Source organism: Miscanthus floridulus, chromosome 18 (genome assembly GCF_019320115.1).
Source record: "Miscanthus floridulus cultivar M001 chromosome 18, ASM1932011v1, whole genome shotgun sequence".
In the NCBI taxonomy this organism is placed as follows: domain Eukaryota; kingdom Viridiplantae; phylum Streptophyta; class Magnoliopsida; order Poales; family Poaceae; genus Miscanthus; species Miscanthus floridulus.
In genome coordinates, this window is record NC_089597.1 from 24352575 (window position 1) to 24375783 (window position 23209).

General features: G+C 45.4%; 3 protein-coding genes and 2 pseudogenes across 3 annotated transcripts; 1 reads left to right on the forward strand and 4 right to left on the reverse strand.

The window, feature by feature from the left end:
* Window positions 1-2501: 2501 nt before the first annotated feature.
* On the reverse strand, window positions 2502-2651 carry LOC136524905 (U4 spliceosomal RNA; annotated as a pseudogene).
* Window positions 2652-6853: 4202 nt separating this feature from the next.
* LOC136523492 (cysteine synthase, chloroplastic/chromoplastic-like) lies at window positions 6854-8974 on the reverse strand (annotated as a pseudogene).
* A 1295-nt stretch (window positions 8975-10269) lies between these two features.
* Window positions 10270-12900, reverse strand: LOC136520425 (cysteine synthase-like). Its single transcript, XM_066513930.1, has 7 exons — window positions 12441-12900; window positions 12139-12266; window positions 11791-11993; window positions 11514-11639; window positions 11216-11374; window positions 10851-11044; window positions 10270-10739 (listed from the first exon to the last, which is right to left on the reverse strand). The coding sequence occupies exons 1-7, from the start codon at window positions 12552-12554 to the stop codon at window positions 10614-10616; spliced, it is 1050 nt and encodes a 349-aa protein (XP_066370027.1). The 5' UTR covers window positions 12555-12900; the 3' UTR covers window positions 10270-10613.
* A 441-nt stretch (window positions 12901-13341) lies between these two features.
* Window positions 13342-15116, reverse strand: LOC136520426 (uncharacterized). Its single transcript, XM_066513931.1, has 2 exons — window positions 14768-15116; window positions 13342-13621 (listed from the first exon to the last, which is right to left on the reverse strand). Exons 1-2 carry the CDS (start codon window positions 15075-15077, stop codon window positions 13584-13586), a joined length of 348 nt encoding a protein of 115 aa, XP_066370028.1. The 5' UTR covers window positions 15078-15116; the 3' UTR covers window positions 13342-13583.
* A 1930-nt stretch (window positions 15117-17046) lies between these two features.
* LOC136521316 (uncharacterized) lies at window positions 17047-20014 on the forward strand. The gene is made up of 4 exons (XM_066515029.1): window positions 17047-17722; window positions 18314-18758; window positions 18955-19070; window positions 19439-20014. The coding sequence occupies exons 1-4, from the start codon at window positions 17386-17388 to the stop codon at window positions 19873-19875; spliced, it is 1335 nt and encodes a 444-aa protein (XP_066371126.1). The 5' UTR covers window positions 17047-17385; the 3' UTR covers window positions 19876-20014.
* Window positions 20015-23209: the final 3195 nt, after the last annotated feature.

Below are 23209 nucleotides of genomic sequence, written 5' to 3' on the forward strand. Positions count from 1 at the left end.
TTTTTATAGGCTATTAGTAAATTGCAGTAACATGGTCCAGTCCAGCACCACCAGACACCAGTGTCCATGTCGTCTAATAAATTTGCAAATGTTTCTGGATTGGAGGTTTGCGATGGTTGGTAGCGAGTCTCAGCACGAGATAAGTGACCTGTTCGTTGACGGCCTGCTGTTTACTGTCAGGTTTCAACCAAGGGATGTCCATTTGGCAGCCACATGTTTTTGATAAGTTCTGACGACTTCTGAGTTCTGACTTCCGCTGGAACCAAGGAGGAAGACCTCGGAAGAAGAGATGAAAGGATCCAGCTAAAACAAAGCCTTGCGCTGTGTTTAGTTCGCGAAATTTAAGAATTTGATTACCGTAGTATTTTTGTTTTATTTGACAATTAATGTTCAATTATGGACTAATTAGACTTAAAACGTTCGTCTCGCAATTTTCAACCAAAACTGTGCAATTAGTTTTTTTTCATCTATATTTAATGCTCCATGCACGTATCGCAAGATTTGATATGATGACTACTGTAGCATTTTTTGGGAAACTTTTTGAAAACTAAACCCAGCCTGAAGATGAAATGATCAACCATGCCATCGCCTTGCATTGCTGATTAGTACCATATTCGATGTACATCTTCCATTCCACAAAAATATAGTTCTTGGTTTAAGTTATTTTTTTAATTTGATTGGATTTATATAAAATATTAACAACATTTGATTTCAAATAGATTTGAACATGGTCACCCGACCCGACCCACTAAAAATCAAACTCGGCCCATAGTCACCCGATCTAACCCAATAAAAAAAGAACCCCGCGTTCAAACATTCTTTATTTCGTGCAAAGCGTTCTTTATTTTGTTTTGTTTCATAAAGGCCGAAACGGACGGCCGAAACGGAAATACTTCGGCACAAGCGTCCGTCCACCCGCATCCGTTGGGACGTGGCTTCCCACTCCGCCTCGCTCGCCTCTCTCAAAAAAAAATCTCCTCACTCTGTCTCGCCCTCCCCATCTCTCAGTCTCTCTCGCGTCCACTAGCAGCAGCAAAGCCCAAGCCGACTACACCGTCTCCTGACTCAGTTCGGCAGTGCCTCCCTGGCCTCTTCCCTAACCCAACGCTGTCGGGATACCTCGCCGCCGAAGCCCTACGATGGTGGTTGGGTGCACGTGCCAGGGGAACCTCAGGTTGTCCTCGGCCGAGCCATGGGGTACCCACGAGCACGGTGCTAGTGCTGCTGGTGCTCGCGTGTCGCCGCTCGGCGGCGGCTCCCACCCTAACGGCCGGAATCAATCGGTTCCGACCACTCCTCCTATATGTTGTAAAAGTATGTTTCAAATGTTTTAGATGTTTCGTTCTATATGGATATTGCAAAAGTATATCGGAATGTTGCAATGGTTATACGCGTATGTTGCAAGCGTCTGTTTCAAATGTTTGATCATTTTTTCATATGTATGTTGCAAGTGTTTTTATTTAGATGTTGCATATGTTTCACACATATGTTGCAAGTGTTTTTATCTGTATGTTGCATATGTTTTGCAATAGCTTTTTAGTGTTTTCAAGTGTTTTTACAAGTGTTTTGTACGCATGTTTTAAGTGTTTCATCTGTCTTCAAACTCATGGTGAAAATATTTCATCTGGATGTTTCAAAAATAGATTGGATGTTGTACATGTTGAGATGTGGCTCACCTTCCACAGCCACCTGCTGCAGCTACTGGGACACTATACATGTGTGTGGAAAGCGGAGGGACAGAGAGCTGCGTGGTTGCAGGCACAAGAAGCGGAGGGGAAAGCGGCGGGGAGCGAGCGATCCCCGAGTGGCGCGAGCTTGTAGGTGCCGTGGCCGTCCGGAGGTCAATAGTTCAATACTGCCCAGGCAGAAATCCCGTCCGCCGGAATTTTGCCCCTCCATGAGTGCTAATCATTTTAAACATTAAAAATAAATAATAAATGAAATTTTATGAGTTTTTGAATTTCACCATTCTCTAATTCCTAACAACTAAAAATTTCACTATTAACTCCTTGATTTATTTGTGATTTTATTAAAACAATATACTCTAATCCGATACATTTTATAGGATATTATCATATTCACTTATAATATAAGATGTCGTACTCATTATAAAATAAATTATGGTTTTAAACCCATCATCGTCTTATATCAATCGGCCTATTCGCTGATTGGTTTCTAGGCTGATAAGTTCGGCTGATTCTGGTTTGTTGTGAGAGGAAAACACTGTTGACTGACTGATAAGTCCTGGCTGAAACCAACAAGCGAACAGACTGAATGTTCGATAGTTTTTCTTTTTAGTATAATAAAAAAAACCAAAGTACCACGTGTCAGGGTAAGCGTCTGACGTTTGGGGTTTGATCAGGCCGGCCCGGCTTTTGAATCAGCAGGCAAGATAATTTGAACACTAGGCTCTGCTGTACGTAGATATGCAGGCATTCAGCCAGAGGCCACCTGGTAAACTGATTCTGTTCAATTAGCTGCTACTAACAATTGATTTGTAGGGCTTTCTCCTCTCCGAAGAGAAGGAGCCCTTCCAGAAATTCTCAGTGGCCCAGAGGACAAAAAGGAGGTTTGGAAATAGTTTTCAACCAGCGGTTGACGCGGCTCGGTATGACCTCATAAGCTGCGCCATTGCCCCAAGCGCAAAAGATTGTTTCTGCAGGTCGCCCGCCCCCGCTTACTATACTCGCCTCCACCTGTCACTCCGTCTCTCCCCTTCTGAGGTGGGACAAAAACATGCGCTTTCAGTTCCCACCTCTAGGCCCTTTTGAGTTGTCACGGGCCACGCACCTCGTGCTCTCCTCTACGGGCCGGGCTAAACGTGCGTTGAGTTTCGTCGCACCATTCGTCGTAAGGACAGGGCCCTCGTGCTGCCACTGGCCCACTAGGCAGTAGGCACCGCCCAGCCCACTCGAGCGTCCAAGGCTTCAGACTTCAGGGTAGTACCTCCACCCACCCAGCGCCGACTCACCGCGTCGCCGCCCGAGCCAGCTGCACCGCTGCGATGCTGTGCCTCCGAAACCACCTCCTCCCTCTGCTCCGCGCCGCGTCCCCGCTGCTCTCTCCCATCCACCACCACCGCGCATGCCTCCTCTCCGCCTCCGCGGCCGCCCCCTTCTCCCTCGAGGACTACCTCGTGGCCACTTGTGGCCTCAGCCCAGCGCAAGCCCGCAAGGCGTCCAAGCAAGCGTTCGAGGAGGCATCCAGAGAAGTCGGGAAACCATTCGAGGAGCTTTGCTACCCCCGCCTCCAATCCCGACGCCGTCCTCGCCCTGCTCTCCTGCGCCGACATCGCCGCCGCCGTCGCCGCAGACCCACTGATCCTTCGCTCCTGTGTAAACAAGATCGGGCCCCGCCTCCTCGCTCTCCGTGACCGCATCGGCCTGTCCGCTCCGGAGATCTCACACTTCCTCTTGGTCGGCTCCTGGGTGTTAGTTTGATCTCCACCAATTGGCCCAATGGCCAATTGAGCCCTTGGATCAACGCCCTGATCGGGGGCGTCCAACCACTCCATGGTTGGTGGCCCCCCGTCGCACAGCACCATAAAAGAGAAGTTGGGGCCGGGACACGAGGTACGAGGTTGACCTGAGCCACCGCAACCCTCCTACAGAGGAACCCTAACCCGATCTAAAGAGAGTGTGCTGCTAGCGACGGGAAGCCGCCACCGACTTCACCATCGCCTCTGCATGGCCACCACCATGCCGGACTTCACCGCCCGCACTGCGTACCCACTGCCATGGCGTCTACTCTGCCAAGCCCGAAGGTATGGCCCTCTACTCCTTTTCTCTCTCTCCAAGTCTTCTCAGTTTTCCCATGGCTTATACACTTGCAATAGTAAAGTAAACCCACAAGATCTACTCCTAGTTGACCTCACAGTCCATCAATGGTATCAAGAGCCACGCTAGGGTGTAGATCTAAGTCTTGGGGTAGAAAAGAAGAACAAATTTAGAAGGAGATGAACAGGTTTTCAAATTCCCAAAATTCTAACCCTAACCCTAGATTAGAGACGGTGGGATTTTACCTTGCCATCACCGCCGGTCGTCGTCTCGACGCCGCGCGGGAAGCCACCTGAGCGGCTGGGGGAGCGAACAGAAACGGGAGTAACCCTAACCCTAATTCGATGAATGATGGACGGACGTGACAGGGGCCTACCTAGGGCTCACCTGCCGTTGTCACCATCGTCGGCGTTGCTCCGATGTCGCGCAGGAAGAACCACCCAAGCCGCCGGCCGGGAGGTCAAGTCACCACGCGGCCTACGCCTTGGGCTTTGGGGTCAAGGGCGCAGCAACAAAGCCGCTCGACGGCGATGCTCTCAGCCTTGGGCGAGCGCGCGCGCCGATGAGGGTCCCCGCAGCCGCGCCGCCACCTTCCTTTTCTTCGGCCGCCACGGGCTACCGTCGCGTCGTGGTCGTTTTTGACTGCGGCGCTGAGGAAGAGAAGGGGAAAGGGAATAGAAAGCAAGAGGAGGAAGAGGAGCCAGACTTGCTATGGTGGCTGCCTTCCTCACTGACGGCGACGGCCACCATGGCCGCCGCCGCTGACGCCTGTGCGGCCCGAGAGAGAAGGGAGAGGAGGAAATGAGGTTCTAGGGTTTGGGTAGGCAGGCCGGGAGGGGGTGGGGTTTTGTTCTCCCGATCAACGCGCACGACCGTCCGATCGAGATGGACGGGCGACGATGACCGGGCCGGCTTACAGCCCAGGCGGGCGTAGGGATTCCCGGCCTAGGCCTAGGTTGCGGCCTGGGCGTGGGGGAGCGCGGGCAAGCGCACGCGAATGGGGTCACGGACCGGCACCTAGGCGTGCTGGGCCGGGCGCCCAGGCAAGATTTCAAAAATGGGTTGCGGACTATTTCTCCAGGCCGAGCCAAATGCACAGTACCGATCAGAATTAGTTTATTTATTTTCAGAAGCGAATTTTGATGAATTTTTTATTAGTTTTTCATCTCTATTCAATTTTGAACCAACGGGATAAATTGTTTAGAGAGTAGATAAGTACACAGTAAAATGCTTCTGAAAAGTAGATAAATAGTTTTTCATGTTTCCGCTGCAAAGTTTAAAGTCTATTATCTTCTAATTAAATTCGAACCAACGGGAGAATTTGATTTGAAGAGTAGTTATATTTAATAAATTATGATCATGTTTATCCTCTAATTAAATTGGAACCAACGAAAAAATTAAAATTAGAGGAGTAGTCCGTTTTGTTTAAGTCAGATTATGGTATTATTATTTTCTGACCAACGTTGATGATGACAATATTATAATGAGTTCAAGTTTAAGTTTTAAATCTCTGATAAATTTCACACCAACATGGTCAATTTTTCAGAGTAGATAAGGACCTAGAAATGCTCCTGAACTAATAGAATGTATTTTATTAACATGTTTTCACTGTAATAAAGTTGATTATCTTTCAATTAAATTCGAACCGATAGGAGAATTTAATTTTGAAGAGTAGTTATATGGATTTCAAGTTAATTTCTGAGTTTTATGCATTAATTTTATTTTCTGCCCAACGGTGATGTAGAATTGATACAGAAGCACCTTGTTTATTTAACCGACGAGATCACTCGGTTGCATGCCAATGGGCTGCAATGCTAGGGTATGTGAATGAAAAGGCTTGAGTCAAGCCAGTTCATGACAGTTTTTGCTAGTTTACTCATTTTCTGATTAAATTAGAACCAACGGGAAGATTTAATTGAAAAATAAAGTATAAGTGAATGTGTTAGTCGTCATGACTAAGTTTTAGTATAGATGTATCCCGCATGGGGAGAAGTTTTGGCATAGTAATTATGCTAGTTCATCCAGCATGGCAGGAGAAGTTTTATGATGACTCATATGTTTTTGTATCCCACATAGCGAGAGAAGTTTGGACAGCTCTTAGGCTATCCTAGTATTGACCATGGCACAATAGAAATGCATCATCATGGTCAATACTAACCAAAGAATAAGAAAATATGCAAGCGTGACTTACAAAAGTACTGCTAATGAAAGACCGCGTCGAGTTCTTGAAGTGAATTAAGGAAAGTGTACTCCTAAACGGATCAAGAAATAACTTTATTTACATGACATCATGTGAATGAAGTAAGTTATAAGTGTCTCCTCATTTATAGGCTTTCTGAATAATTATCGAAATTATGACAGTAAAGTTCATGCCATATTTCGAGGGGGGAATATGAAGATCAATTAAGAAAGACACTCTTCATTAAGAGTGAGATAAAGATTAATTAAGATTAATATGACCGTTGGAGGAGTACAACGGTTACAACAATGATACCCCTAAGCAGAGAAATAGCTAAATTCCTGATTTTTTAAAGTTCTGACAGGAAAATAGTGCGATCAGTCTCAAAGATGTTAAGGTGGTGCTAAAGCGTCATATGAGATTTTAACGGATTAAATCCAAAATAAGATATTTGAAGATACACTATCTTTAGAAAAGATGAGAAGATCTGGGGGAGCATGGTATGTAGAGGTATATAGAGACCTAAGACTTGAATAGAAGCGGAACTGCGTGCCCACTTCAGTGATTCAAAACAACGAATTTCACAATACATGTTGATGTTGTATGACTAATATAACACCTGTTGTTGGCTATTCGAAGAAGATGAATAATGTAAACAAAGATCTTGTAATACAGGAGCATGTAGAATCAATTGTCTCTTGGTAATGAAGAGCAACAACAGCCCCATATGAAAGTGTCAGTAGCTGAGGCCCTAGAAGGTCTCAAAGAATTAGTAGATCAGTTTTCTGATGACTATGAAGTCTATGTTAGTAAAAAAATTCAAATGGAGGGTGATCCCATCTCATTTGAAGAAACCATGAGAAGCATTTACTCGTTTAAATGGCAAAAGCTATAAAGTTGAAATAAATTCGATGAGTACCAACGATGTTTGGGACTTAGAAGTAATTTCTAATGGAGCCAAAACAGTAGGCTGTTAATGGGTCTACAAGACAAAATGTGACTTCAAAGAAAATGTAGAAAGATATAAAGTACGACTTGTGGCAATATGCTTTACGCAAAGAGAATAAAAAGATTATAATGAGAATTTTCTCTCTAGTCTTATGTAAGGATTTTTTTAAAATCATAATGGTGTTAATGGCATATTATAATTTAGAGTTATATCAGATGGATGTAAAAATGGTATTCCTCAACGGGGATTTATATAAAATTTAGTGTTAATGTGCATATACAATTTTAGAGATTGTGATTCTTATAGCAAATATTGTATTTTGTTAAGCCACTGCTCAAGAGTCAAGGCTTTCAAAATATTATTTTGAATTAACTGCCGTTTCTACATTTGTGTAATACTACCTGAAATCACTGGGCTTTCTGCAGGCTCAACGCAGATGATCTTGACGCCTGGCTTTTGCATCTTCAGATACTTTCCGACACCAGAAACAGTGCCTCCTGTGCCTGAACCGGCCACAAATATGTCCACCTTGCCTGCTGTGTCCTTCCAGATCTCAGGTCCTGTGTTTGTAAACAGTAGGCAAGGTATCATGACACCATGTAGTAACAACATAGTATTAAGCTACAACAGTACTAGCAGAATTTGTTTAGTAATACAAATCCTGACCAGTAACGGTTACTGTTCTAGTATAATACAAAATTCTTGTAGATTTTGGTGGGTTTCTATACTATGATGGCAACAGGGACCTGTAGAGTAACATGTTGCACGAAGGATTCAGGTTCTGAATTTCTGGTACAGAGATATTTGCACTAGCATACCAGATATTTGCACTAGCATAGTATGACGGTCGGTCAGAAAAATGTCCGTACCATTTACACCCCTATTAGCATGTGTAGAAGCAAAAAACAAACTTTCATAAATACAGTAAATGCATAAATGATACTTTCTCATAAAAAAACTATTCCACAGCAGCTAATCCTCTTATATCCGTAAAATGATAGCAGATAACTCCTGTTTACCGAGATATAAGCACCATTTGAACACATATTATATCCATACCGGTCAATCTAAAGTGCGCTTCAGAATTTGCTTTATTCGTAACTTGATTCAGAACATGTACGTTAGGCAGTTGTTTTCGGAGCTGTTCAACTTTGTCAAACATGCCCGGAAAACCAAGGGCCGGATCTGCACATACGTTACACCCAAAGGAAGAAGGTCACCCATAAAATTCCTTAATCAAGGGAATATGACTGAAAAAAGCAATTAAGGTGATGCCATAACTTTCTTCAACTAATCATACCAGTTAAGTGCAGCTCAGCACCCATGAATCTCAACAAGATCTGCTTGTCAAGCGAATATTTAGCTGGCATAACTGCAATGAGCCTGTAACCTTTCTGAATAGCAAATAGAACCAATCCTAACCCCATGTTACCGCTCGTCGGCTCGACTAGTGTTGTGACTCCAGGTGAAATCAATCCCCTCTCCTCTGCATCTTCTATCATTCTTCAGAAGAAAAATGGAAGGTAAGTGTCAGCACAGGTGTGCATCTTATGTCAATTCTTCAGAAGAAAACAGAAGGAACAAGGAAGTGTCAACACAGATGTTAGCTGAATCTTATTCTCTTCTCCTAATAATAATACAACCGCAATGAAAAAGTTTTCGCCATCCTTTCTCGGGAGAGAAAAAAAATTATTTGGATTAGCATAAACAAATACAGGTCTCTGAATGGAAAAGATGGTACCTCAAAGCAGAGCGATCCTTGATGGAGCAAAGCGGCTGGTAAGCCTCTTGCCAACGATCCGCGCATCAATCCCAGCCTTGCTGGTGATTCGCTTCAGTTCGATCAGTGGTGTCCATCCTATGAGTTGAGGAAATTGTTGCACAAGAACAATCAATCTCTCATTTCACCTTATTCCACCAGTAGCATAGAACCAAAAAGATTGGATGACAAGAGAGGATAGAAGATCTTACCTGAGTGATGTCAGAAGCGATGTGCTCTTGTTCCCCAGCACCGCCATCAATGGAGGAGGAAGATAGCTTCAGCAGAGAAGGAATACCCCTCCTCGCCATCCATGGCTGCTGCTCCAGCTCGACACTCCTGCTCCTTCTTGGATTCGCTTCTCTGGAGCTGGAGGAGGGAGTAGGCAGACAGGGACGAGTGTATCCTGCAGCTCGGAGATATTTGTTGTAGGCTTGTAGCTGCAGCCCCACTCTAACCCATGACCTTATTTGGACAAATGGTTATGGCTCACTTGTGTCTACGTCAAGAGCTACGTTGGTAACTGAACAAAAGAAACACTAGACAAATTATGGTATTATTCACCTAAAGAACAGATGTGGTTCAGAAACACTAGAAAAGCTGAAGCTCGTCAGAGTTCTAGCTTATTATGTCCAACTAGTTTAGCCTCACGGTCTGGATAGATTTGAAGAAGCAAAGATCTAAATGACGTGCACGAAACAGATCGGTCAAACTGAAAACTAAATGAGACATCAGTCATTGTGTGCCTACTTCGTCCTGCCCAACACCACCTTCACTTGACTACAGAAGAGAAGGGATACTCCCATTCTGCTCTTCTCATTGGCGGAAAACAGGCAGGTACTGAAGACTACTTTGCGGATCGCAAAATATGAAGAAATAGAGCTAACTGGATTAAAAAAAAAAAAAAGTGGCGGTCTGCTATAGAGAGACTCTAGGCCTGAATTGGGCTCATGATGCAGCGGCTTGTTATCCTCCCACCGTTGGTAGCGGGCAGTGATCGCTGCTCTGTGAAACCAGCCTCACGCCATTCCTGCCACTTCAGGTTTAGAGAGGCCCAAGCTTTCGCCAAGGCCCCGCCAACCACTACCAACTTGGGATGGGCAGGCCAGCAAAGGCACACCACGGGCCCAAGCCCAGAAGCCAGCACTAAGCATCCGCACCACCTTAATGCCCCCACTTGGGTTACAAGCTCTCGCTACTGAGCTCGGCGATAGTGGGCGGTCGGGACGAATATTTAAACTGGTGTTGTGGAGTGTGGATTAGCGAGGTGGTGCTAAACACTAAGCTGAGGTGACACTGTGACATGTTTTTTTTTTGTTGAGAAAAGACACTGCGACAGGTACAACGGTGGCTCGGAAGTGGGCTTTCCTCCTTTGCTCGTCGACAGTGAGTCGCAGCCTCGCAGCACGAGAAAAATGAAATGGTCAGTCCACATTTGGAACACGGGCCTGGTAATTGTCCATCGGTTATGACTACTTTGTTAAAGGAGGTGCGTCTTGGCTTTGCTAGAACTCAAAACAAGATGCAAACTGCAATCCGGCAAATAAATGAAGTAAACTGAGGTGAATTAATGTATTTATTCAGAGGCCAAGTGGTTATTTTTTTTCAAACATGACACTTAGATCCAAGATAGAAAATTTGCATATCACAGTTTATAATTTCTGGTACAATTCTTTGCTGAAATTTCCGTGCCAAGAAATATGGAAACTAGGAAGCAAACAAACACGACCAACTACATCAATCCTCAAAAGGCTGTAAAGGTCCCTAGCCAAGAACATGTCTTTCCTGTTAATGGAATGCACATGCGTAGCAATCTTCTGCCAGCAGGTCCCAAATCTTGAACCCTGCCCGCCTCAGCAACTTGTTGGATTGGATGGATCAATGATACTAAAGTTTATTACATGCCGAGCAATAACAGATCACCATTACAGATCTGCACAAGCGTCGAGATCAGAAGGTCATGGCGATGCATTCCTCTCTTATAGAGGCAAAGAGATCGGAGTTCATGTATCTCTCGCCACCACTAGGAAACACAGTGACAATCATCTTCCCTTTGTTTTCTTGTCTTGATGCCACCTAAAAATACATTTGATTATTTAAAATATAAGGTAAGGTGAGCAAAGATACGAAAGAATGCATGGAGCTACATCCAGTCAGAAGAATTAAAGAGTTCGGGATAGTGCTAACCTTCAGGCAAGCTGCCAGATTTGCTCCAGATGATATGCCAACTAGCAGGCCCTCTTCCCTGGCCAACCTCCTAGCGTTTGCCATTGCATCTTCTGCAGTTACTGTAATGATCTCATCAGTGATTGAGGTATCCAAGTTCTTGGGCACAAATCCTGGGCCAACTCCCTGAATTTTATGCCTAGAAGGCTTGCCACCTGTAACAAAATCAGCAAAGCTATTATCAAATCAATTTAACTCGTGTAGCAAAATCATTGCAAGTGGCCAATTTAGATTTTTTTTGTCTTTTTTATTTCTTGTAGCATTTTATCATTCGATGAGGTATTTTATGTTTACAACTTTACATGATTGCAGGGCTAGCAGTTTACCTGAAATAACTGGACTCTCAGAAGGCTCAACACAAATGACCTTCACAGCTGGGTTCTTCATCTTCAAGTATTTGCCGACACCAGAAACAGTACCTCCTGTGCCTGAACCGGCCACAAAGATGTCTACTTTGCCTGCTGTATCCTTCCAAATCTCAGGTCCTAAGTACAAATGGACAGAGGTGATGTATCATACAACATGACATTTTCTGATCCGGATAAAAAAATGCTGCTAATGTTTCATAGGTAAGTTCATTTATCACTCTTATGTGATTAGATGATCCTTTGTAAAGATAGGTACCAGTCCATTTAAAGTGTGCTTCAGGATTTGCTGCGTTTGCAAACTGGTCAAGAACATGCACATTGGGTATTTCTTTCTTGAGCTGTTCCACCTTGTCAAGTTGTCCATGAAAGCCAAGCGTAGGATCTGAAAACAGCATAGCATTGGATTAGAATTCGTAATATAAGCCAGTCCTGCAAATGCGAAAACTAAACAGACATCAAATGCACTACTCCATTTTTTACATTGGTCTCAAGGCTCAAGATGACAGTATGTGCTCCATAGCTGCAATCCTTACCCGTTAACACCAAATTGGCTCCCAGGTATCTCAGCAAGATCTGCTTGTCAAGTGAGTACTCTGCAGGCATGACTGCAACGAATCTGTAACCTCTGGTCAAAGCAATGTACGCCAGACCTATGCCCATATTGCCGCTCGTCGGCTCAACCAGTGTTGTGATGCCAGGCGAGATCAGCCCTTTCTCCTCTGCATCTTCAATCATTCTGTGAAGAACATCACAGTCACAGTGCCGGCCATTGGTAATGGACCAATAAAATAACATGGATTACTTTCTGATAGAGACTGGATAGTAATGTTTGCATCAGCGAGTAGCTTCAACATGACACGAGTTCAAACCCTAGATAATACCTCAGAGCGCTGCGGTCCTTGACGGAGCAGAGGGGCTGGTAGCACTCCAGCTTGCCAACAATCCGCGCGTTGACATTGTCCTTCTCAGCTATTCTCTTCAGTTCTATCAGTGGCGTCCATCCTACAAGCTGCAGGGAAACTGGGGTTGATACATATGTATATGGCAGTTCAAACCAACACTAAAATACATGGAAATAAATCTTCACAAAAAAAATGCAAACAAGCAAGAAAATAAATAAACTGAAAAAAAAAGTCGGAAACCGATGCCAGGAGCCCAGGACAGAGAGACTAGATGGCCTCACCTGGGTAATATCAGAGGCGATGTGCTCCTGCTGCAGAGAAGCGGCTTCGATTTCAGCCGGCACCTGTGATTTCAGCAGCGAAGGGATCCCTCTCCTCCCTGCCCCTTCCTCCATGCTCTCTTCTTGCTCTTTTAGTCCTTTGTCAGTGAAACGGAAGAGCGGACAGTGTGTTGTGTTGCTCTTCAGCTACCTCGATCTACTGACTCCTAGCACTACTCTATTTCATCTGCAAGACTATACTTTATACAAAAGTAAGTACAATTGCCTAATAAACTAGTGCTATCTAGTTAGGAGAATGGATCCAGCAGGTGGGCCTGAGCGGCTGAGCCCCTCCTGCCCACTGCAAGCCCTAAAGCCCCTCCCTGAGCCCTGCTTCATTTTTGAATGCGTAGAAGATAGGAGGGGCTGGATGCTGAATGCGTAGAAGATAGGAGGGGCTGGAGGCTGAAGGTTGAAGATGAAGCCTCTCCTTCAGGCTAAGTCTGCATCCACCCCTAAGTATTTCACAGGCCGAGCGCATGTTGCTATCCAATGTGCTCTCAAGTCTCAACTATCCAAAACGTCGCCTTCAAACAGTTAGCATTTCCTTGAAAATTCTCAGGATATGGAGCGCCTACTTTCACCGGTTATGAGTTTTTTTTCTAAAAAAACGATGCAAACATTTGGAGACAAGGCTGTTCGGTGGACGGTTTCTGCGGCTGATGCTTTTTTTTTTTTTTGAGAGAAAAACACTATACCATGGCTGATGAGTCGGGCTGATAAATTCAAACGAACAGATCAAAGCTCAGTTATGCCTTCAGCTTCATCGTTTCCTGCATGGTCGCTGGCACGTTCATTTCAAATCGTGTACGTTTTGTTGTTTATTTCTTTGTCAATTGACACTCGACTTTGCTTTATCTAGAGCCTTAAGCTCATATTTGTAGCACCCAAATACAACACTGACAACTGACTGTTCCTTTATGTCAGTCTACAGTACAGCTTTGAAAAGCCAGACCTGAGATACCACTGTTTCTTACGTTAGGTCCATAGAAAATTTATTTGCAATTCAGTGCAGAACTACTCATGATTATCTAACAAAGCATCCTAGCCTTCAGGAAGCCAGCCATGTACACGGCAAGCTCGATTGGAAAGGTGCGAAAGAGTTCAGGCTATAGAGATCGATTCCTTCCCAGCATCTGATCCTGCATATTGAAAAGGCCAACGGTTTTATTATAGCCACGATGCATTCAAAATTCAGATGCAAAATTAGTGACCTGCTCATTTTCGCAATTACTTGCCGCAAGCAATGTAGATGTGATTCTTTTGTTTTGGAAAGAAAATGTAGATGTGATGTTGCGACCCAAAGATTTCTAGTTCAAGAACTGAGAAGGAAAATCATAATCACCCTCGCTGCACACTTGTTAAGGAACTCTTATGGTAAACCCATGCCAAAATATACAGATTTAAGGCATGGTTGATGGACAGATTGTGAATTCATAATACCTTATTAACAAAAGAACAAATATGCATACTCCACACCTCCAATGCATATTAAGTTGCTACTTTTCTTCTCTCTCAGCAAATAAAACAGAGAACATGGAAAACCAGAACATCTAACATTAGAAATGGACTGCATGATAATTTTAGTTTTGACAAAGAATAAATCCATTATGCACATTGTCATTGTTAAGTACCAGTATTAGACTATTAGTACAATGTGATTGAAGGTGCCTAATACAAGAACAAGGAAAATAGCATAACCGCACATTTGCAGAATTGAAGCTACAAGAAACCCTTGAAGTGCATTTCGTGTTTTTTTATTTATGTAATCTCATTCAATCTGGGTGACAGCAAAGCCTAAGCATTTTTTTACAACAGAATCATGGAACCCAAAATGCTAATTGGACAGGGAATTTTAAATGGATAAAATGGTATGCAAATGGCAAAACTGTAACTCTATAAGCGATTCTCTCAAATATGGCTCCAAGAGAGCAAGTGTGCAACCCACAAACTGATTTCCAGGTTGGAATTTTGGCATTATATGATGTGTTGTTAAGTCCCTACACTCTTCACGCAGGAAATTGTAAATTCAGTACAGTATGGAGAATGGCATCATACTAGTGCAGCAAAGAACCTTGGCCTGTCAAGTCAAGTGCAAGAGCATAACCTCCACACTTAGAACAGTGAAATCTCACTAGACAATTCGTAAGAACGAGATTGCAAACTCAATGAAGTTCTGGATTGCAACTAGTATACGTTTCGATGGCAATCAAACATGAAATTTTACCGGAATACAAGAAAAAAAATACAGTGAATCACATCACTGCAGCGAGCACTGGGTTACCCACCTGGCAGCTTGGACGCGGGCGGTGCGGGCTCCTCCTCACCGTAGATGTGGCGGAGCCGGGACACGGAGATGGGGGAGGAGGGCGTGGCGGCGAGGGAGAAGAGCTCCTCCCGCCAGGCCCACATGGCGGCGGACATGGAGGCGTTGGTAGCGCGGAGGGAGCGCTTCTCGGCCAACAGGCCGTCGATCTCGCGCTGCTGCTCCGACGACCGCCACCCCAGCACCACGAACGAGCCCAGCAGCAGGGCGCTGACCACCTTCTCCCGGTGCTCCGTCAGCTTCGCCCTGATCCCGCGCAGCGCCGCCTCCATCTCGCTCCCTCTCGTCGTCGTCTGCGCAAACTTGCCGAGTGCCGCCGGCGACCCGTGTGGTTAGTTGGGCCCAGCCGTGAACTTGAGAACAGCCCATCGGGACGCAGCGTTCACTGGGCCGTGGTTGGGGGCCCAGTTCAAAAAAAGATTTGCACGTTTTCAAAAAAGGAAAACTTTTTATTTTTTGGATTGGAGGCAGCGCACGTTTTGTATTTCCATCGCTACGAACAACAATGTATGCACTCTTTTTTTTTGTTCCTTTTTCAAATCTCTGTCGCTTACTGAACCTATCTTTCACGACTTTTTTTTTTGGCTTGCGGGGTCACCTCCTTAGGAGCGAGTGTGGCGGTATTTTTAAAAAAAAGGACGGTAAAAATTTTGAAGTAAGTTTTATTAGAACGAGAAAAACAACCTCTCAAAAAAATAACAAGAAAAAATAAATATTTCTCTAGCTTTTTTTAAGAAAACCAGGTCAAAAAAAAACTTACAATACCTCCACCAACACAACTAAACAAAGAAAAAGAACACCACGGACAAACTCAGCACCACTAGCGGGCGTGGCCATAGTCCGGAAAAGAAAAGAAAAAACGCGAGCGTGGCCATATGACAGGCTATTTCCTTGCATGTTACGGAGGACATTCCTGAGACTCCTGCTTACATTGAGGGTCGTATCAATAATTTCAGGGGCCTTTGGACAAACAAGCGACAAAGGTCTAGTAATATAATTTTTCAGGATCTGTTTGGCATGGATCTAACAGTAGCTTATGCGGATGAGTCGAAAGAGCCATACCAAATACTTGAAGATGATGATTCATTTTCTGGTGAATGTAGAGGAGTCCAAGCAATTTGTGGCTTTTCTCTTCAAGTGCTCTAACTCTTCCAGATGAACACATGAGGGCTTATTTATATGCCCATATATTTACTTCAATACATATGTGTTTAGATTGGGTTGGTGTCATGCATCAACGTAGGGCTTTAGCTTGACTCAAGGGCATTAACTAAACAAAGTATTTTAATTTACTAGAAGTCTGAAACTTTGAGCAGATTCATTCTAGGGACCCTCCTTCCTTTAATCCACAATTCTTTTGTTTTGCGGGTAATCCACAGTTGTTGTTTTTTTGCCATGATAGATAACATCATCGTTCAATGCTTATCCAAACTCATGTGGTTAATTTATACAGATTTAGTCAAACGCAGGCGACTGAAATTTTGTTTATCCGCCAGTCGACGCGCCCACGTCTACGCCCACACGCACGCGCCTGCGCGCACCTCCCCTATCTCCCTCCCTAGCGTGCCGCACGTGGTGGGTATCATCGGCCGCACTGCTCTTATACCCCATCTTCCGTGCCTGCCCCCACCCCCTTCTTCCCCAACTCCGACGGGCTTAGAAGAGAAGGGGTTTGGGGGGAGGAAGGGCCAGTGGGGACGGCGATAGGGCGGTTTAGGGGTCCCGGCGGTGGTGGAGGCGGCCGGGCCAAGTCAGGGCACGACGTGTCCAAGAAAAGGGGAGAAGGAAAGAAGGCAGCAACCACGGGCACACTAGAGTTTTGCTGGAGCTCCGGCAAAACCCTAGCGCGTCGCGGCGGGACGATGGGCAGCGACAGGGGCGAGGTTGAGGAGGAGGCATGGCCGCCAGCGAAGAAGGCACGGGTGGACGTCAGGAGGAAGAATGCGCGACCATCGCTGAGGCAAGCGAGAGTGAACACGCGGGGTTGAAGACACCTGCGCAGGAGACACACCCTAATTTATACTCTCCCATTTCAAATTATAAGTTGTTTTGTTTTATAAACGTTTATTTTGGTACGTATGTAAACATATATTATATCTAAATATATAATAAAATAAATATACTAAAAATATCAAAGCGATACGCCAGCTTCTACGTGGGCAAGAGACTATTTTACAACATGAGAACGATATACGAAAGAAAGTGATTTCTACCTGTCCTCCTCGACAGCATCTCGTCCTAAGTTCGGGCGTTGGGCAAAACTGAGAAGCGGCGACAGCCACGTGGAAGGCACGCCGCGTAGGGGTTCTTCTCCTCAACAGCTCCTCGCGCCGCTTCCTCGCTCGCTTGGTAGATACGGAAGCGGGCGGTGGTGGCGGCGGCGGCGGCGAGTGCGAACCAGTGGAGGAGGCGCGAGACCCTCACCGGCCTTTTAGGAATTATTAGGAGTGGAGATAACCAATTTTCTTCCACTCCCACTCGCGCACAGTTACAGCGCACTCGTGCCCGGCCAATCTTCCACCACCAGTCCACCACCGAAACTTTCCCCCGATCTGTCGTCTCTTCACCGTCTCCGTCGGCATGCACGACATTGGCCTCTCCGCCCGCGCAGCCGGCGCTACGTCTTGCTCCTCCGCCTCCGCCTCCGCCGCCGGCGGCGGCGGGGACGGCGGCGACGAGTCCAAGACCCGGAAGGCGCACCCCGGCTTCGTCGCCGCCGCCGCCTACACCCGCCTGCACTCCTCCCACCGCGCGGTCGTCTCCCTTCTGCTCCTTCTCACCGTCGCTGTCGTTGCCTTCCTTGCGGGCCGCGCCCGCCCCAGCGTCGACTGCGCGCCGCCGCGCCTCGATGCGCGCTTCCTCGCCCTCCCCGACGCCGCCGCCGCCTCCGACTTTGGCTCCCTCGGCGTCCCCTGGTGTAAGCACTCGCGCCGCTGTTTCTTCCTTCCTTCCACTTTCGGGGAGAGAGATCTCGTTGCTTCGTTCAAGCACTCTGGTTCTTCTTCGTGCTTGGCCAACCTAATCGATTTGTGTGGGGGAAATCCTCATGTGGCAAACTAATCTGCCTTCTCCAGTCACTTAATAGATAATCCACCTAGCCACTTCATAGATTCAGCTGAAATGCTGCCTGGTAGTCTGGTACGATTGTTTGAAATCTTGCTCTCCGCAATGGCTAATTTGTTAGTTTTATAATCAGTAAGGGCCAACTGGTTACGTATAACCCACTCATTTCCGCTAACCCGTACATGGCATAAGTTGTTCAATTTTTTCTTGAAAACGTCAGTCCATAACTATTGGCACTTCCTTGGTATTGACGTTTTGGACAGTAATAGACTTGTTGGCTGTAATGAACAGTTATTTATGTTGGTAGGTTGTTGATGGTGTGAATTCTGAAGTGAGTTTTTTTTCGATGATGCCACCCATAATTTCCTTGGTGTCAGTTTATTCGATACAATAAACTTACATTATGTGGGATGCCATATCTTATCCTTTTTCTCCGTCACAAAAGGCAGATCAAAAACAGGGAAGACTGTGGAATGGACATCTAAAGACCTACTTAATGGATTGGAAGAATTTGTACCAATATATGAGACACGCCCCATCAAGAATAACATGTATGGAATGGGCTTTGACCACAGTTTTGGGCTTTGGTTTATGGCTCGCTGGCTTAAACCGGATCTGATGATTGAGAGTGGTGCTTTCAAGGGGCACTCTACTTGGGTTTTGCGGAAGGCCATGCCAAATACTAGGATTATATCACTCTCTCCCAGGCACCCTGAGAAATATCTTAAGAAGGGACCTGCATATGTTGATGGAAACTGCACTTACCTTGCTGGGAAGGATTTTGTTGATTTTGGAAGCGTTGATTGGGGAAAACTATTGAGAAATCATGGCATTTCTGATCCCGATAAGGTGCTTATTTTCTTTGATGACCACCAAAGTGAGTTGAAAAGGTAAAATCTATTCATAGAACTTTTCTGTTTGTTTTTATCTTGATTATGGTAAACTGTAATTCTGATTCCATGTACCATGTTTTTTAGTGTGCGCTTACCGTTCTTTTTGCCACCAATCCTAAGCATGAAAGTGACGAGAAATCAAACAATTATTACTTTTTGTTTTAATACTTATATTAAAACATATTATGCATAGGTTAAAGCAAGCACTAAAGGCTGGATTCAAGCATCTCATATTTGAGGACAACTATGATACTGGTACAGGTGACCATTATTCCTTGAGGCAGATCTGTGATCAATCATACATCAGAGGTTTGTGGCTTGTCACACCTTAGATTTTAAATGTCCATGGTACAGCATATCCACTGTGCAACACATCTGTGATCAATCATACATCAGATCTACATCTTCTTTTAATTAATGACAAGGAATGTATTTGTCAACATTGCCCATAGAGTAACGTACTTGTTTCCCCTTTGCTCACCTTATCAAAGATTCCTAGATTACTTGTTATGGAGCAAAGGGTTTTTATTAATCTGTAGTATTTGTTTGCGCACATTATTGTGATATGTTCTGCAGCCTGAAGATTCCTTGTGATAAAGTATAGTATTATTCTAAAAGAACATAGTGATAGTGCACCATAATTGCAAAATGTAATCACCACATTCTCTTGCATCCAGGTGGTGGACATAGCTGCTTTTGGGATAGTGACGAGGCAAGATTAAGATTTAAACGGAAGAAGTTCTGGGAAAAGGCTGTGGAGATAGATGATCTATGTGGAAAGGATGATGCATGGTGGGGTGTTAAAGGTTACATGCGAGACAATTTCAACCATAGCAATAAAGCCATCTCGCACAAAGAGCATTTTCAGAACAGTAGGCTCGTGGAATCTGTGATGGATTTGTATTGGGAGCTTCCTCCTGTTGCTGGTCCATCCTTAACACATCAAACAAGGTATGACCCAGCACGTGCAGTTGACCCAATCATTGAAGATGGTTGCTACGGCTTGTTTCGAAAAATCGGTCTAGCAAGATTGGATGCCTCGGTGTTCAATGGTTACACTCAGATGGCATATGTGCAGATATCAGGTTCAATGTTTAGCACAGACGATGTTTAAAGATTTTTCGCGGTGAGCATTTTTTTTGGCTAACTGTTCATAGGCTTTTGTACAACACTGATGCACTTCCATGCTTACTCTATTTCTTGTGTGACCTTCCAAATATTATTGTTTACCCAAATCACCTTCCAGATATTTATTGGCCTCGTTCGCTTCGCTGAAAAAATAAGCCGAAACACTGTTCCAGCTGATTTGTTGTGAGTGCCTCGTTCGCTTCGCTGAAAAAATAAGTCAAAATACTGTTCCAGCTGATTTGTTGTGAGAGAAAAACACTGTTCTGGCTGAAAAAACAAGCTAAAAAAGATGGATTATAAGAGAAGCGATTAGGGCTACTATGAGGGTTGTATTTCTTGGGTAAGGTGACTTTTTTGTTTCTGAATAATCACGAGTACTTCTAGTGCCTACGCTACATTACAATAGCCAACCAATGACTTGTGTGCTCGTGTATGGATGTGTATATTATATTCGGTAGTGCTAGTGCTCGGATGTCGCTGCCCACCGTTTCGCGTGGACGTGGGACTCGTGCCGCCTGAGCGACAAGAGGGAAAGGACGCATGGCGCCTCTGATTTGGAAGGACCTGGACGCGGCGTCGTATGGATGTCCTGCCGGCGCTGGGAGGAGAACACACCGAGACAACGCAGCTGAAGGTGGGGAGGAGAGATGCAACACGATGCAACACCCGATCTACTTTTGAAATATCAAATACAACAGTTGCAACATATGTCTAAAGACAGTTGAAATACTTGAAGCATGCTTTTCAAACGCTTGAATAAAACACATGAAAACACTTCAAAACTATTGCAACCATACGCAACATCAAGTAATACACATACGACGTATGTGTGAAACATATGTGACATTTAGACAAACACACTTGCAACATGTGTCCAAAAAACACAGATGAAACACACCTCTAAAACATCTGAAACACTTAAAACATACACTTGCAACATGCCTCTGAAACAATTACAACAAATGCAACATGTGCAACATCCCCCGATCTAGTTTTGCAATATCCATATGAAACAAATGCAACATACGCCTGAAACACTTGAAACATAAATATACAACATAAGGGAGAGGAATGCTGGGCCGGTCGATTCCAGACGCCGAGGGGGGGGGGAAGCTCAGTCGCCAGGGTGAGAGAGGGCGCCGCGCCGGGTGGAGGAGAGGGCCACCGAATCCACGGGCGTTGGGCGCTCCCGGTGGGTGAGGACGCCGGGGTGGGGGGAGGGCGCTGTTGGGTGGGGAAAGGAGACGCTAGGGTGGGGGAGGGCGCCGCCGCCATCCAAGGAGGCAGCCATGGCCGCGTGTCGGGGTGGGGCAGGGCACGAGCACGTGAAAGCTCTAGTTTGGTTTTGGTTAATTGATAAAACCATAAGTGCTAACCTAGTTTATCAAAGTGATTATGAGATAGGTAGCACTACTCCAAGTGATGAAGCAATGACGAAGATCATGACAATGGTGATGGCATGGTGATGGTCAAATGCTTAAACTTGAAAAAGAAGAAAGAGAAAAACAAAAGGCTCAAGGCAAAGGTAAAATTGTAGGAGCCATTTTGTTTCGGTGATCAAGACACTTAGCGAGTGTGATCATATTTAGGATAGATAGTCGTACTATTAAGAGGAGTAAAACTCGTATCGGAATGCGGTTATCAAAGTGCCACTAGATGCTCTAACTCATTGCATATGTATTTAGGATCTAGTGGAGTGCTAACACCCTTGATAAATGTTTATGAAAATATGCTAACACGTGTGCACAATGTGATACACTTGGTGGTTAGCACATTTGAGCAAGGGTGAAGAAGATAGAGTCAAAGAGGAGTTAGTCGCGCTGTTTACAGAGTGACCGGATGCGTCCGGTATGATGACCGGACACGTCTGGTATTTGGCAACGAACTTAGCGATCGAACGCATCCGGTCGCCACACTGGACACGTCCGGTGTGAATCAGAAAACACAGAGTTCGGCAAAGCAGTCGATCGGACGCTGGCAGCGTCCAGTCCGGTGTGACCGGACACGTCCGGTCAAGCGTGGATGCTTACTGTACTCGATCGGACGCTAAGGCTCAGCGTCCGATCAGTTTCTAATAGATGCGTCCGGTCGGCCCTGGTGGCTTACTGGACTCGACCGGACTCGACGGCTCAGCGTCCGGTCAATTGAGCTTGTGCGTCCGACCGTCGGCAAAATGAGCAGCAACAGCTAGGCTGGTTTGAACAGGACACGTGGCAGTCTGGGAGCTACTGGACACGTCCGGTAGGCTGACTGGACGCGTTCGGTATTCACGACCGGAGTGTCCGGTGCTACGTCCGGTGCATTGTGACCGGAGCGTCCGGTCGATACGCAGTCAGCCAAATATTTGAGCCAGCGACACTATTTCGTGGGGGGCTTCTATTTAAGCCCTATGGCCGGTTTAAGCTCACTCTCTTGCACATTTTCATTGACATAGCAACCTTGTGAGCTTAGCCAAAGCCCTCTGAAAGGTCCTTGTTTAGTTTTGGTAATTGAGTGACAACTTAGGTGGACTAATTGTGTTTATATGAGATACACAGGTGATTAGTCCACAGGTACATGTGTGTGAGCAACATATGCCATGAAGGTGAAAATGGCTTGGAGATGTTGCAAAGCTCACACATGTGATGATGAAGGAGCGTAAATGCACATGAGACATGACATTGAGTCATGTGATCAAGGTGGAGAAGATCAAGATAAGACTTGGCTTGATGGATCGGTTGCAAGCGTGAAGGGCAAGTCAAAGGCTTTGGAGTGATGGACCGCATGGCGGTGAAGCTTGAGCAAGACTTGGCGCCGATGGACGATGGCAACGGTGAAGAGCAAGTAAAGTCAAGATCGATGAACCAATATGATCACGTGATGATATAAAGTGGATCATATCATTGTTGATCGTGTTGGTGCATGTGTTGCATCGACATTGGAGGAGATGGAATAGAATGCGCAAGGCAAAGGTATAACCTAGGGCATTTCATTTCACCGGTCATAGGTGTGTAGAGAAGTTTATGACCGGGTTTAGGATAGATGGCCGTACTATCAAGAGGGGCAAACTTATTTGCATATCGGTCATTTAGTGCCACTCGAGTGATCTAACTTTGCATCGTCGCTAGGATCGAGTGGCGTGGCGGCGGGATTCGGCGCTTTCGGAAAAATGGAATGCCTATTTTCTATTGCGCCGGATGCAAATTCTTGTGGTTAGCACATTGGAGCAAGGGTGAAGAAGTTAGAAGTGAAAATGAGTTGATCGCGAAGATGCTGGCGTCGGTCAACTGACCGGACGCTGGATCTGAAAGCACCGGACGCTAGTAGGGTGCGTTTGGTCA

What these genes read in the sequence shown, in the direction of transcription:
- LOC136520425 (XM_066513930.1), bottom strand. Translation starts at nt 12,554, where the DNA reads ATGGAGGAAGGGGCAGGGAGGAGAGGGATCCCTTCGCTGCTGAAATCA. An exon ending in AAGGACCGCAGCGCTCTGAG is followed by an intron (nt 11,994 to 12,138) that starts GTATTATCTAGG and finishes TGTTCTTCACAG; the next exon opens with AATGATTGAAGATGCAGAGG. An exon ending in ATCTGGCAGCTTGCCTGAAG is followed by an intron (nt 10,740 to 10,850) that starts GTTAGCACTATC and finishes ATGTATTTTTAG; the next exon opens with GTGGCATCAAGACAAGAAAA.
- LOC136520426 (XM_066513931.1), bottom strand. Translation starts at nt 15,077, where the DNA reads ATGGAGGCGGCGCTGCGCGGGATCAGGGCGAAGCTGACGGAGCACCGG. An exon ending in GCCCGCGTCCAAGCTGCCAG is followed by an intron (nt 13,622 to 14,767) that starts GTGGGTAACCCA and finishes TTCAATATGCAG; the next exon opens with GATCAGATGCTGGGAAGGAA.
- LOC136521316 (XM_066515029.1), top strand. Translation starts at nt 17,386, where the DNA reads ATGCACGACATTGGCCTCTCCGCCCGCGCAGCCGGCGCTACGTCTTGC. An exon ending in CACCAAAGTGAGTTGAAAAG is followed by an intron (nt 18,759 to 18,954) that starts GTAAAATCTATT and finishes TATTATGCATAG; the next exon opens with GTTAAAGCAAGCACTAAAGG. An exon ending in TGATCAATCATACATCAGAG is followed by an intron (nt 19,071 to 19,438) that starts GTTTGTGGCTTG and finishes TCTTGCATCCAG; the next exon opens with GTGGTGGACATAGCTGCTTT.